Below are 19142 nucleotides of genomic sequence, written 5' to 3'. Positions count from 1 at the left end.
TGAATTTGTTTTAAATTGGCTTTGGTGTTCTTCATGTACAGTATAAAAGTAATGCATGCACAAACATACAGATTAAAGGATATACTGTATGCAAGAACATTTGTAGACTAAGGATGCTGTGGATGTGAATCTGGCAGTGAATAAAGATGTGAAAGAGAGGAAGGGAGAAAACACAATGAGAGATATCAAGAGAGACAGCTACTTAAGCAGAGACTAAACTATTTAACCATTTCACCCAGCTTTGCTCTACCTGTCAGGCCCGGCTGACTCTGATTGAGTGTATGTGTCTCTGCACTGAGCTTTACTTTACAGTATCAGACAAACAGAAGATTAAGTAATATGATAATGCATTCTGTAAAACATTATGAATTACAGTGGGCCTAGCTGCACTAAACTGATTTCAGGATTTCAGTCTTCAGCACCTATGGACTTCATTTAGTTTTGGTTTTATTTTTTAACAATGTTGCCTCTCTCAACTTTCTCATTTCTTTCACCAATCCATCCATTCTCCAAGGCCTTGTGCTCTCAGATCTGCTTCTCCTCATTCTGCCTCTCTCTGCACCCCCCCCCCCACCCCCCCACCCCCAGGATCTGTAGTTTGATTTATTGCTTCTTGTTGGAAAGGCTGGTGTTTTAATAACTCAAGTCCTCCACACCAAGACCGGAGAAGAAAAAATAAAAAAAAACTTCTGTAAGCACAAGATAAACACATGGAAAAAAAGCTTGCTTTTCACTTTTTCCTATTTTTCTGTGTTCCTCTTTATATATATAAGTATACTGTCTTTTTTTTCATGTCTTTTTTTTGTGAGGGTCATTCTATGAAAAAAGCTTTTTACAGTTTGACAAAACAAAAACCACACGGGAGTATGCAGGAGAAAGAAACAATTAACATTACCATTGACAAGAAAGGATCGAGAGCAACTGAAACAGAGGGCTTAAATGCTCTTAGAAAGCAATCAACAGAGAAGAGATCAGGTGTAGATCAGGTGTAATCAGTAACCATAGTAACAAACACCGTAAAACTAAGACAAAAAGAACCAAACAAAGGAATCAAGCAAACTAGAACTAAAAAACACAAAAAACGGTTTTGACGTACATGTGATAGCATTCCATGTTTTGTGCTCAAGTTGTTTCTTAGGTAATTCTTAGGTTTCTTAGAACACTGAATCCCCAACTACTCCCTGGGCAATTAATATGGACACATAATTTTATATATATATAAAATTGTGTGTCCATATTAATTGCCCAGGGAGTAGTTGGGGGTTCAGTGCCTTGTTCAAGGCCACCTCAATCATGGTATTGCCAGCCCAAGGTTCAAACCCACAACGCTAGGAGTCAAACTCTCTGACCACTAGGCCACAACATCCCAATTAATTTATTTGTGTTTAGCTTTTAACTCATAATGAAAGAAAAAGAAAGCAGAGCACATAAAACAAAAAGTTACTACATGTTTTGTTAATGTTTGAAAATGTCAATCTCCTATTGTAAAAGCTGGCATCAAATCATAATTGTTCTATTCATTAGCTGCACATATGTATGAGGAACACAAATGGCAATTTTTTTGTAGACTGACCTGTGTATTTCGGACAAGCTGAAACGTGTGGGTGCATGTGATCTTGCATGTTTGTGTTTAATTCTCCCTGTAAATCCTCAATCGCTATCAAACAGCATGAAAGCCTATGAAAGGAGAACCATCATAATAAAGGGCTAATGGATAAGAAGAGGAAATAATGAAAAGGCCAGAGTGGGAGAAAAGCGAGAGCGATTTCCAACACTAAAGGAAGACTTTATATAGAGGCCAATTATTCACACTGATCATTAGAGAGAGATATCACTTTCACTCATTTACTGAAAAGAGCGAAAGAGAGGGGGGAGAGGAGAAGAGGGTAATCATTAGAATGATATCACTTTCCCTCTGTCTCTAATGAGCGACAGAGCGAAAAGGAGAGGGATTGAGAAAGCAGACAGACAAATAGAAAGAAAAAAACAGCCTGGGTGAATGGATGGACGAACAAATGGGCAGACAGAGAACATACTGGAACTACTGCTGATCTGTTTGAGTTGATGGATGTATATATTATCTGCATCATGTAAACAAATACGCTGAATCGTATTATTATGTTTCAGTCCATTATACCAATCAACCGCCTTTATGACAGCATAATATTATTCACTCTGCTCACACACCTCTAAGTGTCACCCAAAATGCAAATGTCTTTTACAGTCACACATACTCACACAAATACAGACACAATCAAACACTGTGATCACACATATAAGCCCGAATCAATCCGACTGCCTTGCATATTTACATATGCGTGAGCAATTAACAAAGCTTGAGGAGACAGACTTAATTACAATACATAGATTGGGATTAACAGAAGCACAGTGTATTAGAGTTTTAATTAAACATATTTATTATCTGTTTCACAAACACAGGCACAAGTAGAGGAGACTGGGTAAAGGGAGCGAAATAAAGGATGAAGAAATCTGCACCATCATCTCAAGCCTATCCTGTCCTGCGCCTTCAGGGAACAATTAACTTTTACTTCCCATCAGCACGAGCCGCCCATGCTCCCTAAACCCACTTTAATGCTTCAAGCCACGCCTACAAAAGATGTCTATCGCACTTTAACCATCCAAAATTATGCCTTCTCTAAACAAGTGCCTTAGTCACATCTCAAATCTTCTAGTCGTTATGTAGTCTAATATATGTCCACCCTTAAAACTATGGCCCTGATAAAGCCCTGAAGCCCCCACGGACCACTCATTTTCAGGAGAGACAAAGCAAGATGAAAGAAGAGTCTAAATTAATTGCCTGAACACTACACTGGACTTTGTGCTGACAATGCTTCCCAGCAATGCCTGAACAGGATAGGGGTGAGAAAGACATTGAGTACTTACTCTGTAGGAATCAGAGACTCCTGGGTAATAAACATTATGCCAGGTCTTCATATATACACACAATCGGGATGCTAACACACTCTACAAAGGGTTGGGGTTCTCAACTGGTGGGTGGCGAATGCACGAATCTGTTCTGGGAATTGAAGATGGCTGGAGAAATAATGCTAAATGCAGTACTAAAAAAAAAATTAAGTATACAATAGTCTTAGATTGACTTCTAGCCTAGTAAAACACGCACGCATAGTTTTGTTGTTGAAGTCAACGGCAGTGTGTCCAACCTAATTGTGATTATTTGGTAACATGGCCAGGTGTGTTTACATGTGTTTGGGCTGGTTCTTACACAATGCATTTTTGCATTCCACTGCGACATTGTTTTATGTAAACGCACGCTAGACTGACGTCTTTTCCCACTTCTGTGTGGACGAGACCTCAGGCTTGCAAATCAAACTTCTACTGTATATCTTGTGACGTGCTGTTTTAATAATAATTTTCATACTTTATGTTAACAACTGGGCAATGATTGGATGTCCAATGTAAAATCTGTCTTCTGTAGCAAAACCAGTTTAACCTATTGCTTTAGATGCTGTGCTGCACTCGTGTGAATCCCAAACATTCGCTCTCAGGTTGTGTACTGAATTCTCAAGTTGCCGTGATGGTGTACTTTTATTTTCCAAGTGCTGTCATATTCGAACAGCTTTGGCAGAAGTCAATCCCTGCCTGGAAAGTACATGCCCAAAGAGGGAACGAGAGAAAGATGAGATAGAATAGGAGCAGATCACCTAGGCAGCAAAGAGGAGCGATGAGAAGGAATTTAACAATTGGAAAAAGGCAAGAAATATCCCCTGAATACACTGGGTATCACTAGGAGGTTGCCAATAACAAGTGTGTGGGAAGAACAAGTGTGTGTAACCAGGAAACTCAAACAGAGAAGAGAGAAAGGAAGAGTTGAGTAAGGACAAGATAAGATGTGCAGGTAACATGATATCTGGGATTGATTCCCATGGAAAACACATACTCATAATATGGACACCTGGAATGCACTGCAACTTTACAACACTATTTATTTTCTTTTTCTTTTATATATTTGTTTGTATGTTTATTAGATTGTAGGCTAAACTCTGTACATTTTACAGCAAATGTTTTTGGTTATCCACATAATCCAAAATATCTCTATTTTGTATTGAAGTAATAAGTTATTTTAGAACAACTTGAGGTTAAGAAAACTATGACAATTTTAACTTTTCTGTGAAAATTATTAACATTTTTAAATCCCTTTAGCAATTATAAGTCTCATCCCTATGTAAATGGTAATCAAACAGCGTTGTCATGTAAAATAAATAATGATTCTGAACTATTTCTAGGTCACTAATTAAATAAGCCAGTTTGTGACATCAAATTATGTAAATGCTTTTTTTATTTTTATCCCAACAATATTTATAATAAACATTTTGCTTTATTTCCCCCCACGATTTTTAAACCACCAATTTATTTTTCAGTTTATTGAAATAGTCATCTAATGAGACTAAATACATAAATAAATAAATACATAAATGGCATATAGTCTCTCCATAAATGAGTTCATAAAAGAGCATGTAAAACTATTATAGAGCAATATTCAGGTTCAAACAGTTGTAGATAAAATGTAGCATGTCACACAGCAGGAAGGCACTGTCACAGCTTGAAGTTTGATGTAAACTGGATGCATAAATATAAAGCAGATATCACAATTGATCTGTACAGACTCTGAAATTGCATATAATCAGAATAATATATGAACAGAAATATGTTTTTCCCATTTATTTCACCTTCAACATTCATCATTTGTCATACACAGACAGCTTTGTCATACACAGACACTATCCTATTTTCATATAATTGATGTAATTGTGTGCAAGTGTGTGTTATGTGTGTATGGAGATAGAGACAGCAGGCAAGAGGCTAAGGAAGAAATAAGAGGACAGGAGGATGAAGGCATCAGTCAGTACATTTGGAGACACACTGAGTTTCAAACAGGATAGAGGGAGCGGCAGAAAATTGAAGGGAAAATGGAGCGATTGAGGGCAGAGGGGGGAGGCAAGAAAAAGGCAAAAAGAACATTTTGTAAACAGGTCTCTATAGTAACCAGTGCATAATTTGCTTGGTGGGAGCGAAAGAGGAAAAGAGAAGCGTTTACCGACTCGGCTTGAACCCACAACTGTAATTACCCTTCAGAGAGAAAGAGAGAGACAGAGACAGCTTGAGAAAGAGAAACTGTGTGAAAAACATAAAGGATACAGCTCAACGTGAATGCCTGCGAGTGACGTGTGTGCGTGTGTTGTGTTGGCAGGGCAGGTTTTTGGCTAGTTTTTTGCTCTTCCTTTCATTTACATGAACAAAAGCTCACGTGCTCTCAACTACACACATAAACACAGCAAAAAGACAACACAAAGCTGAATGGATGCATTCAGTCCCATTGTCTTTAGCTGTTAAATGCCAACAACATGCACCATGTTAGGCCAAGTATAAAGCCGACTATAAATCCATCAATCCCAGGTCTCATTTGTCTTTGCTATCACACTTTTTTCATAGAATTTGAAATGCAACAGGGGCAGTTTAGAGAGTGAAAGGGAACCAGTCTCTCTCTCTCTCTCCCTTCGAGTTTGCATGTGGGCAGTCTAATTAATTGAGCAGTGCCTCTGTGAGTCCGTGTGTGTGTTACACACCGGTTGAGAGGAAAGTTAATTATAGAGGGGAGAGTGGTGTGTACAGTCTGGTTGATTACAGTACGGCGGATAGGAAAATGTGTGTTTGTGTATGTGTGTGAGACTGTCAGTCTGCCCCTGTACAGATAACAGGATTAACTCTCCCCTGACAGCTGGAGTACAACAGGGACGGAGAGAGAGAAACAAGAGAGAAATGAGGGAGGCGAGGAGGACATAAGTGACACTGATAGGGTTGAGGGATTTATGGAGAGAGAGAAAGACCAACTGCTGTCTACTAACCTCGTGCTTTACTTGGACTATATAAAAAGAGCTGTTTATTAGACTTCAAAAAGGAAGAGAAAGGTTTGCATGGCTTTTGAGTTAATTCTGCTTAATTCAAGCAAATGTTAGATGATTTCAAAAGTGTCAACTGAAAAAGCGTTCTTTGCAAATACAGTTTTGAATTGTCCAAAATTATGTACCTAATTCTGCATTTTCTTTAAGAAAATTGCATGTTACTGAGAGCTGAGTGTTTAAGTTTAAGTTGAACATAGGATTTTTTAGAAGTTAAAATTTAAGTCACTGCATAAAAAAGGTTCTGTCACAGTGTCTGGGTTGTGTTCCTGGGTTTCCACTAGATGTCCCCCTTTTTCACGGTGTCTGTCACCTTATCACTTCCTGTTCCCTTATTTGGTCACCTTCCTCCTTGTTAGTAATTGATTGTTCCCCACCTGTCTCCTGTTCCCTCATTATCCTTCTGTGTATTTATACTCGGTCTGTCTGAGTCTGTGTTACGGAGTCCTTGTTTAATGTCCTATAGTTATTCATGTCCGTCGCTTCTTGCCTTGCTTTGCCTTGTCTTCGTGTCTTGTTTATGTTCGATATTCTGGTTTTGACCCTGCCTGGACTGTTTACCCCTTTGGTTTACCCTTTAATAAATGACTTACCTGCAATTGGTTCTATCTCCGTGCCTCATTGGATCCCTGCCGTGACAGAAGGACTCCGTCACACTAGGAACCAGCGGTATGTCATTTTTCCGTTCCCCAGCCAAGATGGCGGAGCGGCGAACCAAGTACCTTCGGTTGATCGCCCTCCGCCAAGAGGGCAATGAAGTGGGTGCCCTGGCTCAGGTGTTCTGGTCCCTGGCCGAGGGCATGGGCTACAACGATGCGGCCCTCAAGGACTATTTCAATGGCGGGCTGGATGATCCAGTGTCTCATGAGGAGATGGCGCAGTTAGAGACACTGGAATTCTGGGAATTCGTGCGCTACCTGCAGCATCGGCTTCGGTGGGATGCCCCAGCCACTTCGGTCTCTTCCGGCGGGGTGGTCGTCAGCCCAGCACCACTGCCCAGGATGGCAACCAGCCAAGCGCCACAACCCAAGATGGCCACCAGTCCAGCACCACTGCCCAGGATGGCTAACAGCCAAGCGCCACAGCACAAGATGGCCGCTAACCCAGCGCCAATGCCCAAATTGGCCACTTTTCCAGCGCCACAGCCCAAGATGGCCGCCAGCCCAGCGCCAATGCCCAAATTGGCCACCGGTTCAGCGCCACAGCCCAAATTGGCCACCGGTCCAGCACCACAGCACAAGGTGGCCGCTAACCCAGCGCCAATGCCCAAATTGGCCACCGTTCCAGCACCACAGCCCAAGATGGCCGCCAGCCCAGCGCCAATGCCCAAATTGGCCACCGGTTCAGCTCCACAACCCAGGATGGCCGTCAGCCTAGCGCCACAGCACCAGATGGCCGTCAGCCTAGCGCCACAGCACAAGATGGCCGTCAGCCAAGCGCCACAGCACAAGATGGCCGCTAACCCAGCGCCAATGACCAGATTGGCCACCGGTCCAGCGCCACAGTACAGGATGGCCGCCAGCCCAGCGCCAATGCCCAAATTGGCCACCGGTTCAGCGCCACAGTACAAGATGGCCGCCAGCCCAGCACCACAGTACAAGAGGGCCGCCTGTCCAGAGTCATGGCCCAAGATGGCTGCTTGCCCAGCGCCGTTGCACAGGATGAGAGTTTCAGTTGACCCTCCGGAGTCTAGTCAGGTTCCAGTTGACCCTCCGGAGTCGAGTCAGGTGCCAGTTGACCCTCCGGAGTCGAGTCAGGTGCCAGTTGACCCTCCGGAATCGAGTCAGGTGCCAGTGAACTCTCCAGAGTCGAGTCAGGTGCCAGTGAACTCTCCAGAGTCGAGTCAGGTGCCAGTGAACTCTCCAGAGTCAGGGCTAGTCACCGCTGATCCTCCAGAGTCGGGGCTGGTCACCGCTGATCCTCCAGAGTCGGGGCTGGTCACCGCTGATCCTCCAGAGTCGGGGCTGGTCACCGCTGATCCTCCAGAGTCGGGGCTGGTCACCGCTGATCCTCCAGAGTCGGGGCTGGTCACCGCTGATCCTCCAGAGTCGGGGCTGGTCACCGCTGATCCTCCAGAGTCGGGGCTGGTCACCGCTGATCCTCCAGAGTCGGGGCTGGTCACCGCTGATCCTCCAGAGTCGGGGCTGGTCACCGCTGATCCTCCAGAGTCGGGGCTGGTCACCGCTGATCCTCCAGAGTCGGGGCTGGTCACCGCTGATCCTCCAGAGTCAAGTCAGGTCACCGGTGATCTTCAAGGACTGAGTCAAGTCACCGGTGGTCTTCAAGGACTGAGTCAAGTCACCGGTGGTCTTCAAGGACTGAGTCAAGTCACCGGTGGTCTTCAAGGACTGAGTCAAGTCACCGGTGGTCTTCAAGGACTGAGTCAAGTCACCGGTGGTCTTCAAGGACTGAGTCAAGTCACCTCTGATCTTCATGAACAAAGGCAAGTCACCATTGATCTTCATGAGCAAATGCAAGTCACCAATGATCTTCATGAGCAGTGTCAGGCCAGCACCAATCTTCTGGAGTCCAGTAAGGACACCAGGGGATTACCAGAGTTTTGTTGTCCCATTGATCCAGCTGCACGGAGGTCTGCTCCGCCTTGGGGGGCTCTGGTCCTGACCACATGGCTGTGGTGGTCTTCTGCTCCGCCCTGGGGGCCTTCCGCCCTGACCACACGGTTGTGGGGGTCTTCCGCTCCGCCCTGGAGGACTCTGGCTTCGTCCACAAGGACGTGGTGGTCTTCTGCTCCACCCTGGGGGGCTTCCGTCCTGACCACACGGTTGAGGTGGTCTTCTGCTCCACCCTGGGAGGCTTCCGCCCTGACCACACGGTTGTGGTGGTCCTCTGCTCCGCCCTGGGGGACTCCAGTCTCCACCACATGGACGGTGTGGTCTTCTGCCCCGCCCTGGAGGGGCTTCATGTTGTTTTTTGTTTTTGTGTTCACTCCTGTCCCTGTTCCTCTCTGTGAGCCTGGCCCTCCGTCCCTCCCCCTGAACCTCCTCCGGTCCTCCTCCCTCCTGGTCTCTCTGTTTTGTGTCTACACTTCTGGTATCTGTTCCCCATGATTTTTTTTTTTTTCTGGCCCTCCGTCCCTCCCCCTGAGCCTCCACCTGTCCGCCTCCCTCCTGGTCTCTGTTTTGTGTCTGTCATGGAGCGTCTGGGAGCTGCTCCGTAGAGGGGGGGTACTGTCACAGTGTCTGGGTTGTGTTCCTGGGTTTCCACTAGATGTCCCCCTTTCTCACGGTGTCTGTCACCTTATCACTTCCTGTTCCCTTATTTGGTCACCTTCCTCCTTGTTAGTAATTGATTGTTCCCCACCTGTCTCCTGTTCCCTCATTATCCTTCTGTGTATTTATACCCGGTCTGTCTGAGTCTGTGTTACGGAGTCCTTGTTTAATGTCCTATAGTTATTCATGTCCGTCGCTTCTTGCCTTGCTTTGCCTTGTCTTCGTGTCTTGTTTATGTTCGATATTCTGGTTTTGACCCTGCCTGGACTGTTTACCCCTTTGGTTTACCCTTTAATAAATGACTTACCTGCAATTGGTTCTATCTCCGTGCCTCATTGGATCCCTACCGTGACAGGTTCAAAATGTTACAATTTAATGAAGTCACTTCCAGGAACCAGGAAATCTGTATTGTATTTTTAAATAAATAAATTAACATGTATGTAAATGCAGATATTTTTAGCTACACAAGCTACACGAGAATTTGTGCATTTATTGTGAAATGTTTAAGACTGCAATTCATAGTTTCAATAATTCATTATGTTGAATTCTCCACATTGCCTTCATGGGTGCTACAGCAGGTTTTCGCATCAATGTCTACTTTCTCTTTCAGGGAAACTACTGTTGTGGCACAAGAAGATCTTGCTAAGTGAGTAAGGCCCCGTTTACACAATGGGAAAACGCAGATATTTCCCTGCGTTTTGGCCTGTCATTTACACAAAAACGCCGTTTTTTTTCCCTGAAAACGATTATTTCTAAAAACTCGGTTTGGAGATTTCTGAAAACGCCGGTTATGTGTTGCCGTGTCAACTGGGAGAAACGGGGTTTTAGGTTCTCAAACATCATATTATGCGCCAGAAAATGCTTAACGTCATGTGAGCGCCCTATGTTTAGAGTTTGTTTGGGTAACGTTACTGTTTGATCATGGATGCTGTTAAGGTGGTACTCATTTTTACGTTTGTGCAAACGCTTTTGGTCTGTTTGCATTTGCAAACACAACTGCTGTATTATATCATGTCTGTGTTGTTTTGAAAGGAACAGGAAGTTGCTCGATTTTGAGGATTCTGATTGGCTTGCATGGCTTTATCCTTCTCCCTACACTGCCGCCCATAGGTTTGGCATAGTTATGATGGTGCTCGACGGCGTATTTATGCGGGTTGATGTAAACGACAACTTTTTTGAAAACGATGTTGTGTGCACGATGTTATTTTTGAAAATGGAGGGGGTGGGGGGATATTCGTTTCTCTAAATACCCAGCTATGTGTAAATGTGGCATAAGTTAAAGCTAACAGGTCTCGTTCACATATCATAAAATCAATTCATTATTTTATATTTGTACACACAAGAGAACTTCAAAAAATATATGCAAAATTCACAACATGTGTATGCCCGCGATTTTGTTCTTAATGAACATTAATTCTAATGTTAATGATTTTAGAGTGACCTCATGCCCAAGGTTAATAATTTGCAAAACACACCCAAACCATCTCCATATAAGGGCTTTTCACACAACTTCTTCTTTACAGCCTTTCGTCACAGCAGTGAACATATGACACAAAAAAAGATTTTCTTTAGTGTTTTTCAGTGCAGGTCTATCTGAATGAAACTCACTTTCTTTTCAGAATAGTAGGCAAACATTAAAATCTGCAATAACCAAGTAATTCGTTAATGCTTTTTTAACCAGCAATCATGTACCTTTGACTGTCTGTCAACCTGTGCTCTTGATCAGCTTACTAAACTAAATAAAACAGGAGCAGGGTGAGGTGGGGACGCAAGTTTTGGGACAACACCTGATTGCAGGAGCAAGAAACACACTTCAGAGTGGCTCCTGGAGGAGCACAAGGTGACTGTTCCCCGTTTAGCCCCGATTCTTAATTACCGCAGCACTGCTGAGACTACCAGACAATAGCCCAGACCCGGCACCCAGAACTTTATTTATATAAATCAGAGCTCTGCTGCGCTGCATATATGACCTCCACAAGGGCTCTCAGCTGCGCTCCACTGCCACAAAAACCTGGATAAATCCAGTTAATTCCAAAACAGGACAAAACTGCGGTCAGGAAATGACACAAGAGTCAGATACGAAAGCCCAGGCGTGAATACCTCTCTCCTGTGTATGTGCTGCCCATTATCATGCAGCTTTATTAATTAGATAATAACCAAAGAGGCCAATTCAGGCCTCGGTGGGTGAGACCTTTTGTGTAACTATCCCACGATTGTGAGAGCGAGGGAACGGGGAGCTTCTGTTTCATTGTCCAGGGACTGTAAATCCTCCAGAGGGACAAATCACACAGGGGAAGACTCCACCGCACAACCATGTGATATTAATGAGAAGAGGACAGGGGAATTAATAGGTTGTGCCATAGCGAGGGGAAGACTTGGAAGAATTAGCAACTGAATATACCCACCGCCTTGGTTCCCAACGTCATTGGCGAACACTCTCCACCTGCAGTTAAGAGTGATGGGCCTGCTGCACTGCTGGTCTAACCTGCCTCGCATTACTCACATCTTGGGCCGGTTATTTAACGCAAGCAGATAATAACAAGGGACCACCGACTGCTGCCGCACATGGTGGCCACAGTGATTACTGCCTGAACACACACTCTCCCGGGATATCTGTTGTCAGCAAGGTGAATTAATTCTGCCTCTTCCTTACCTATCATCACATTCACAAATACACATACAAACACAAAACGTGTAGACTCCCACAGAGACGAGCAGGACCCGAGCCAAAGTCTCCAGAAGCTGTCGAGCACTACAAACAACTTCAAAGATACTCCTCCATGCACTACTACAGTATGGAATAACATCACTTCATCCTGACTTCTTGGGATTCTGAAAGAGAGAGCAAAAGGGATCAATAAAAAGAATAAACACATACAAAGTATATGAAAACAACACATTGAGAAGGCCAAGAAAAGTAATTTAGGGCTAATGCTTAAAGATTTTTGTCCCACATTCAGTGGAAGTGGAGCTGTCAGAGCTCTGAGCAGCACACCTTCAAAAACTATGGAATGTTGGTCCCACCCCCTATATCATTGATTGGTTCAAAGTTTTAAGGACACGCCCTCGTGTCCTCCGCCCTGCCCAGAAACGCACTCCAGTCACTCCTAATCACTGTCAACTAAACGGCCGTGATTGAGAGCGTCCTTCGAATACAAACAATTGCGTCCTTATCCTTTCATGATTAGTTTGGAGTTTTTGTCAAACTTGGACTTTATAAACCAACACTGGATTTACATTTGAAGAAAAAGAAGTTATATTTATGTCAGCGTAAAGTGGAATACTAAGCAGATCTTCACAAGGAAATACTAAACGTCACAAGGATTCGCAAGAAAATCTCTTTATGAACTTCTCAACGTCAGCATGTGTTTTGTATTTTTATAAACTTAAGCATGCTACCTCCTGTTGCATTTAGTAAGTAGAACATGCCTCTTTTGCTTATTGAAAGCATTCAATGTTGCTAAAACCTGGGATTTGTGTTTCTCCTCACGGCTAATAAAGTTCTGCAGCTGGTTTTGACTCGGAACTGAGTCTCATCTCAGTTTAAACTCGTTTCATCAGCGACCCACAAGAGCTGGTCGACATCTGTCATGAATGTGCTAAGGTGCTCTGAAGTTTGCGCTATGATGAGACTTCTGGCGTTGTTTATACACGTTATGTCAACCACAGCAAGGAGACACGTTGTATACTGGAACTCTACAAATACACGGTAAGATCACACTTACTTTTAATTCAACTCATCGTGTTGACTGTTTCCAATTACCCTTATTACGCAGGATTGCGGCTACGTTCACTGTGCGTAATTCAGTGCGCGGCGCTCTTCGGGATCTCAGTCCAGTGAATGTGAAGTGACTAAGATCAAAAACGCTCCCAGATTTGTGTTGCTTCATGTCTCTAGCCCTGCATCTATTAAAGGGTCTAAGTGTGGTAACGTGTCCTCCCATGCCTCACTGATTCCACCAGTCAAACTTTGATCTGTTTATCCTTAAAGGTACACTGTCATTTTTGATCATTAAAGTTTTAGGGCTAAAGAAAAAAAATCCCAGTGTTTTCATAAGTATAATGTAAACAACAGTACGTTTAATCTATATAGATTTTGATGGACTCTTTTCTGTCCCATAAGGCCATAGGAGAGGAATGTCATATTTATTAATGACAGGGAACTTTGAGGTTGTAGGTCAGGTGTAGTAAGTCCAGTTTGTATTCATACTTCATGCACTTAACATAGTTTTAGTTTTAATATTGGCGAAAAACAGTGTGTGATTTTCGTGTTGTTATTGTTAACTAAAATTTATAAAAAATTGTTTTCAGCAATTGAAATAACGCTAAAATAAAATACAAATGTTAGATAAATTTAATAATTTAAATATAGAATAATTTATTTGAAATTACTAAAACAAAATTATCATATAAAAGCTAAATAAAAATGAAAAAAAAAACATAAAACTTTAACTAAAATGACAACTGAAAATATAAAAATATAAGCTAGTTTCAAATATTAATAAATACTAAAATAGTATATAAATAATAATTAACACTGCTGATGCTGAAAATTGGATCTAGAGTCTAAGAATGTCCATTATGTGGATGTTTGCAGTATTAGATTGAGGAAAACAAACAAAGAGGATCAAAACAAAAGATAAACAAACCGCTTTTGTGTGAAGCGGCTGCGGTTCATAATTATCTTGTGTATCTGTGTTCCAAATTCATTAATTGGGATCAGGGGTCAGAGCGTTTGTTTCTGTTAAATGGGAGAATCAACTATATTTTGTAAAATCCAATGGCCTTCCGCTCTTTACAGTCTGCTGAACAATTTCTCTAGGTTTGGTCAATTAGTGCTGAATGTAGCACCACTTAAATGAATCAATGTTAATGATGTGTGCATATCAGCTCTATTCCTGTAGTGCCACAGATCTGGCCTCTGTCTTGCTCTCTAATGGTTTAATTGGTGTCATTTGTAGACTGGTGGCACGCTCACCTGCCAGTCCAGGTGTTATCTCGTTCTGGATTGGCTGTTCATTTTAGGATAGCCTGAAGGGCCAGCTGTGCTCTGCCCTCTCGGAACGTCTGGGACATTGGAAGCCATCAACAGTCAGCAACAGGCCTCATGTAGTGACATACAAACCGTTAAAACGCTTGAAACTAGTTCTTTTGTCACAGCTCATTAATTTCTCATCAGAGAAAAATGGCTTTTTTAAAGTTTTACAGATTTGTTGTTTGGCTTTCAGTTTATTATTCATATGATAGAGATGAAAGATAAAAAAATTTCTTAGCTTGTGGGCTAACTGACTTTTTGCATGCTAACACGTACACAAATCTACACGTGCATTCAGCATAGTCATGTTTAGTCTTGTTATGCAGTGATGTGGTATATTAACAGAAGGCATCTGCAGACAAACCGTCAACTCCTTTGCTTCAAGCTTCTCCAGTGCTGCAAACAAAGAATACATTGCACAGACATTGATTTGCTGTTTACACCAAATTGTGCTATACAACCAGATTAATGAGGCTCGGTTTTTGGAGGCATGAGTGCTGCAAGGTAGTCATGTTCAGCTTGCAAGGTTTCATCACATCAATACTTTAGGAAAAAAAGAAGTTGGAGAAAGACTTAGGTTTCTGTCTAACTCTGTGTTTGGTGTGTGTGTGTATATATATATATATATATAATATTTCTCCTTAATCTCCACTCCTGCCTTTCAGTTGTAACTGAGCTGTGAACTGCTGTGAGAAACTTGTTGCTTTTGGTTTATCAGCTGACGTTTTAGATGGCCTGCCAGGTGGATAAAGCTTATAAAGTGTGCTTGGCTCTTATCTGTCACGCTCTCTCAGCTCACCCCTTTATTTCATGTTTTCTTAAAAAAAAACTTAACCAAAAAGTTTGAAACCTGATGCAATGGATGACTGTGAACATACAGTGGAGCTTTTACTCACACACATAGTCAGAGCTTCTTTTTTTTTTTTTTTTTACATAAAAATAAAAGATTTTGGTCCTTTTGTCTTTCCAAACCTGTATGGCTTTTCTTCTGTGGAACACAAAAAGAGATTCTGAAGACAATGCAAAAAAATTACTAAAATTGAAACCAAAATGAAAACTGAAAATATACAAATAATAACTACTTCAAAATATAAAGAAATACTATAATAGCATATACATAATACTGAACTTTTTACCCTCTACTTGACCATTAATTGAGTCAGAGTTGAGCTCAAGGACCATGTACAAATCATTCACACTGGGTTTGTGAACTGGATCAGAAAATTCATTGAAAAGATCCAGATTTGTTCATAAATTATGACGACAAGAGCTTCATTTTTTGGTGAACTAGTTTTTTAGGCACAAGCTTGTTAAGTACGTCAGTGATATTAAACATCTACATTTTCCAAATTCATCATTGTGTATCTGTATTGTACATCTCTCGTGTGAGTCACTTACTCAACAAGTTTGAACACATTTTCTCTTCGGCTCTTGAAATTCCAAATGCCTCTTTCTCAACAACTCTCTTTTACCTCTCACAGCTATGTGTTTTTAAACAGGATGCAAAAAACAGTATTTTTTTTAATTGCTTATTTTGAAATAAACCATCAATTAATACCCAAGGAACTTTGAATAATTTCAATTGTGTTTGTGCGTAATAGTGTATTGTCTGTTCACATGAGTGTTAATTCATGCATACAAGCACATCAACCCCCCATTCACACTCTCCAAATAAAGTGTAGTATGTTTTCTCGTAGTTTCAACAGCGAGAGGCGGGATCGAACCTCTCAGGCAGCACAGGGGCGGACGCACCCAAGCGCATGCAAATTTAAATGAAGGCTTGAAGATCAACTATAATTTTGCTCAATCAGGGCTGCCGTGATTGGACCCCTAAGCACGTCTCGTGCTTGGCGAGGACTTCCACAATTTTCGGATAATCTCCCTAGTACTTCTATAAATCATTAGCTACGAGAAACTGTGAACTGTAATCAACAAACCTACTCAGAAATAATCACACTCAGGCTCGCATTCAGTGAACTCCCTGCTGCTTTCGCTCTCTCGCTGGTTATTATGTGGTTGACTATAGCTTAATGCATCCTAGTGGGTTGTATAATTATCCATATGAATGGAACTATATTTACTTCATGCTTGTTATTGTCTGTCCTGCACAGTGACTGACTGTAACATTCAGCAATCTGCAGCACATTGTCATAAATGGCCATTTCCCGATAATGTAGATGGCCTAAGAACTAGTTCGATTGCATAAATCAAAACAAAATGTTGCGAAAACAGGAAATATTCCTCAACGTTGGACTCTGTAACCTGAACTATGTCATTATTACATTTTTCCTGCTGTGTAACTATGAAATATGTTCCGAGAAACATACCCTAGTAAAGCTAGATAAAGTCTCTGCTTTTAATTCCCATAAAATTTCATGGCATATTTTCCTTTCTTTGTATTGCTGTATTTTCCTTGGCTTACATACTTGATTGAAAACTTACTTTTGAAATCGCTCAATTTGTAACTGTGCATCTTTCTGGTGATGTTCCTATTTCTTCCGTGGTTTCCTATCAGTCTGTAAAGGCCACCCGGCCCAGTGGGCATGAAGAGATTTTGGAGGTTCATAGAGGGACTTTACAGACAAGCTTTGGCTTGTTCCCGATTCGCTGAGGTCCAATCGGCTTCTTTGAAGAAGTCCCAGCCGATATAAGTTTATGGACTAAGCATGAAACGGATATAATCTTATAAAATGGGTCTTGAGTGGTGGAATTTGGCCAGACCTGGTAGGGATGACCTTTCAATCTACCTTGGAGAAAGTTTTGTCGGCTGTTTAATATTATAATTTAGTGATCATATGAGCTTCAGATTTCTCTGTGGGATTGCACAGGGCCGGCTTCCCAGCCATCCCTCTGCATAAGGCAAAGAGAGAGTTTCCATATTTTCTCCCTTGCCTGGATATTTGGCTAATACCCGCCGTACAGATGTTATCAGCAAGTACTCTCTATTATCTCACACCTCCACATTGGCCTATAGTGCTTCTCTCAGCATGACCACATCAATATCACTCACCAGTTCGCTATCCTTTGCATGGCTGGTTTTGTGCACACATGCATGTGCATGCACGTTATTAGAGGCCGGGTATGTTGCCAGTCTGTATGCCAGCCAGTGGCCTGAATGTGTCTTTTGGAAGATGAACTAAAATGAAGTTTTAAGTGCAATGTGTAAATTCATTTTCTTGGTGTCTAAAGAAATAGATTATTTACTAAAGAAGTTTTAGCCAGCTAACAAGGAAATGGTGTACCAGTGCCAAGACAAAACAAGCCATTGTGTCCAAAAATGAAATGTTTTGGAGTTACTGTAATGTAAATTTTTAGTTGCCAAATTAGAGACATGCTTGATATAGTATTGTTGATGATTGTTCAGAAACTTTGAGTGCTGTTTACTTAAGCTTCTAACAATAGTCACTGTTCAGGGATATTGTAATATAAAGACTAGACTAGTTAACTACAGTGCTTTTAGAGTTGTATTTAGTGTTCTTTTCCCCCAGTTTTTTTCTGGCAATCTATATGTACGAGAAGTTGTAGCATTACCGGGAAATAACCAGTAAAGAGCGAATGCAGATCAAGATTACCATTATGAGCATGTACTTGTTCAGAGCGCACTGATGTAAGACATCTACCTTTGGCTGGACCTTACTGTGCTAAAACACACAGAGACACACACACACACCTTGCAGTTCAGGTGTAAATTCAGCTCTGAGTGAGTCTAATTCAAATTGCTTACAGTTTGAGAACTTGTTTTGTTTCAACAACATACTGGATCATAGGAGGCATTTTACAAATCACTGAAGCTCACAAGATGATATGAGTCATTTAGTTTCTAAATCGTCACGTTTATTTTTTGTTGCATTTGTGACCATTTGCCATCTGGAGCCTTGAAAAAAGCTAATTTTCTTGCATTTATAGGCCTAAATATAAGATATATTTTATTATTAACAATAAGCAGCTAATTCACCACATTAATGCTATTGCAGCATAAAAAAACTGCATGTGGTAATTGGACTGCATGCATATTTTCAGGTTTTTTTATTCCTGTTGTTGGGGAGTTGTTCACACCGGTTAGTGTTTGATGAGGAATGCAGGGGTGGATATGGCCATGGTTGAGGATTCATAACTAAAAACTGTTTTCTTCTTTTTCACTGGACTTAACCTCATGGTGCCCTCTTGAAAATACCTCCAACTCTGTACCTGCGCCAACACTTCAACGGGCAAACCGAATTACTGTGTGACATGGGGGTTTTACTGTGTTTGTACAATCATATTAGCCTGGCTGGGAGATATTGCATTTCTAGCATTGCCTGTTGTGAGGCATCAAATGCGGACCGGAAATCTTATTGTTCTGGATTTCAATATTACACATGCAAAATTGTTTAAAGGAAAAGCTGCTTTTTCAGGAAACACACACACACACATTCAAACATGCAAACACATACACCGCTCTCTTTCCTGTGTGGGATGTATAGGATGTTCTGTCTCTTTGAGACTTTGATCTTGTGTGGTGTCCTCCTTTTTTTGCTAATGGACATGTATTATCTGAGAGACAGCGAGAGAAGTGCCTTGGCCTGATATACTGTTTAAGCTAGACCCTATATAGATCTGTGCCAGCTTGTGATGTCTGTGAATTCAGACACTATTAATCTTTTTCCTCTCCTCCCATCCCATGAGCATCAGTTACTCATAATTAAATTATACACCACTATTCAAAAGTTTGAGGTCAGTAATATAATTTTCAAGAAATTAATACTTTTATTCAGCAAGAATGCATTAAATGATAATTAGTGACAGTAAAGATTTTTTTTACATTGTTACAGTGATTTATATTCAAAATAAATGCTATTTTTTAAATAAATTGTGTGCGTGTGTGTGTGTGTGTGTGTGTATATATATATATATATATATATACACACACACACACACACACACACACACACACACACA

At 41.6% G+C, this 19142-nt stretch overlaps 2 protein-coding genes across 2 annotated transcripts in view; one reads left to right on the top strand and one right to left on the bottom strand.

The window, feature by feature from the left end:
• The window catches only part of LOC132102990 (protein S100-A1-like), a 207260-nt gene that overhangs the window by 160467 nt on the left and 27651 nt on the right, over positions 1-19142 (bottom strand). The gene's annotated exons all lie outside the window — the stretch shown is intronic.
• The window catches only part of LOC132102989 (ephrin-A4-like), a 44868-nt gene continuing 38001 nt past the window's right edge, over positions 12276-19142 (top strand). Inside the window, exon 1 of the mRNA XM_059507764.1 lies at positions 12276-12878. Coding sequence (XP_059363747.1) covers positions 12760-12878 — 119 coding nt within the window. The 5' untranslated portion in view covers positions 12276-12759. The remainder of the gene's footprint in view (positions 12879-19142) is intronic.

Source organism: Carassius carassius, chromosome 24, assembly GCF_963082965.1.
Source record: "Carassius carassius chromosome 24, fCarCar2.1, whole genome shotgun sequence".
In the NCBI taxonomy this organism is placed as follows: Eukaryota; Metazoa; Chordata; class Actinopteri; order Cypriniformes; family Cyprinidae; genus Carassius; species Carassius carassius.
The sequence above is the reverse complement of the archived record's forward strand: the minus strand, read 5'-3'. Positions and strand labels throughout refer to the sequence as shown.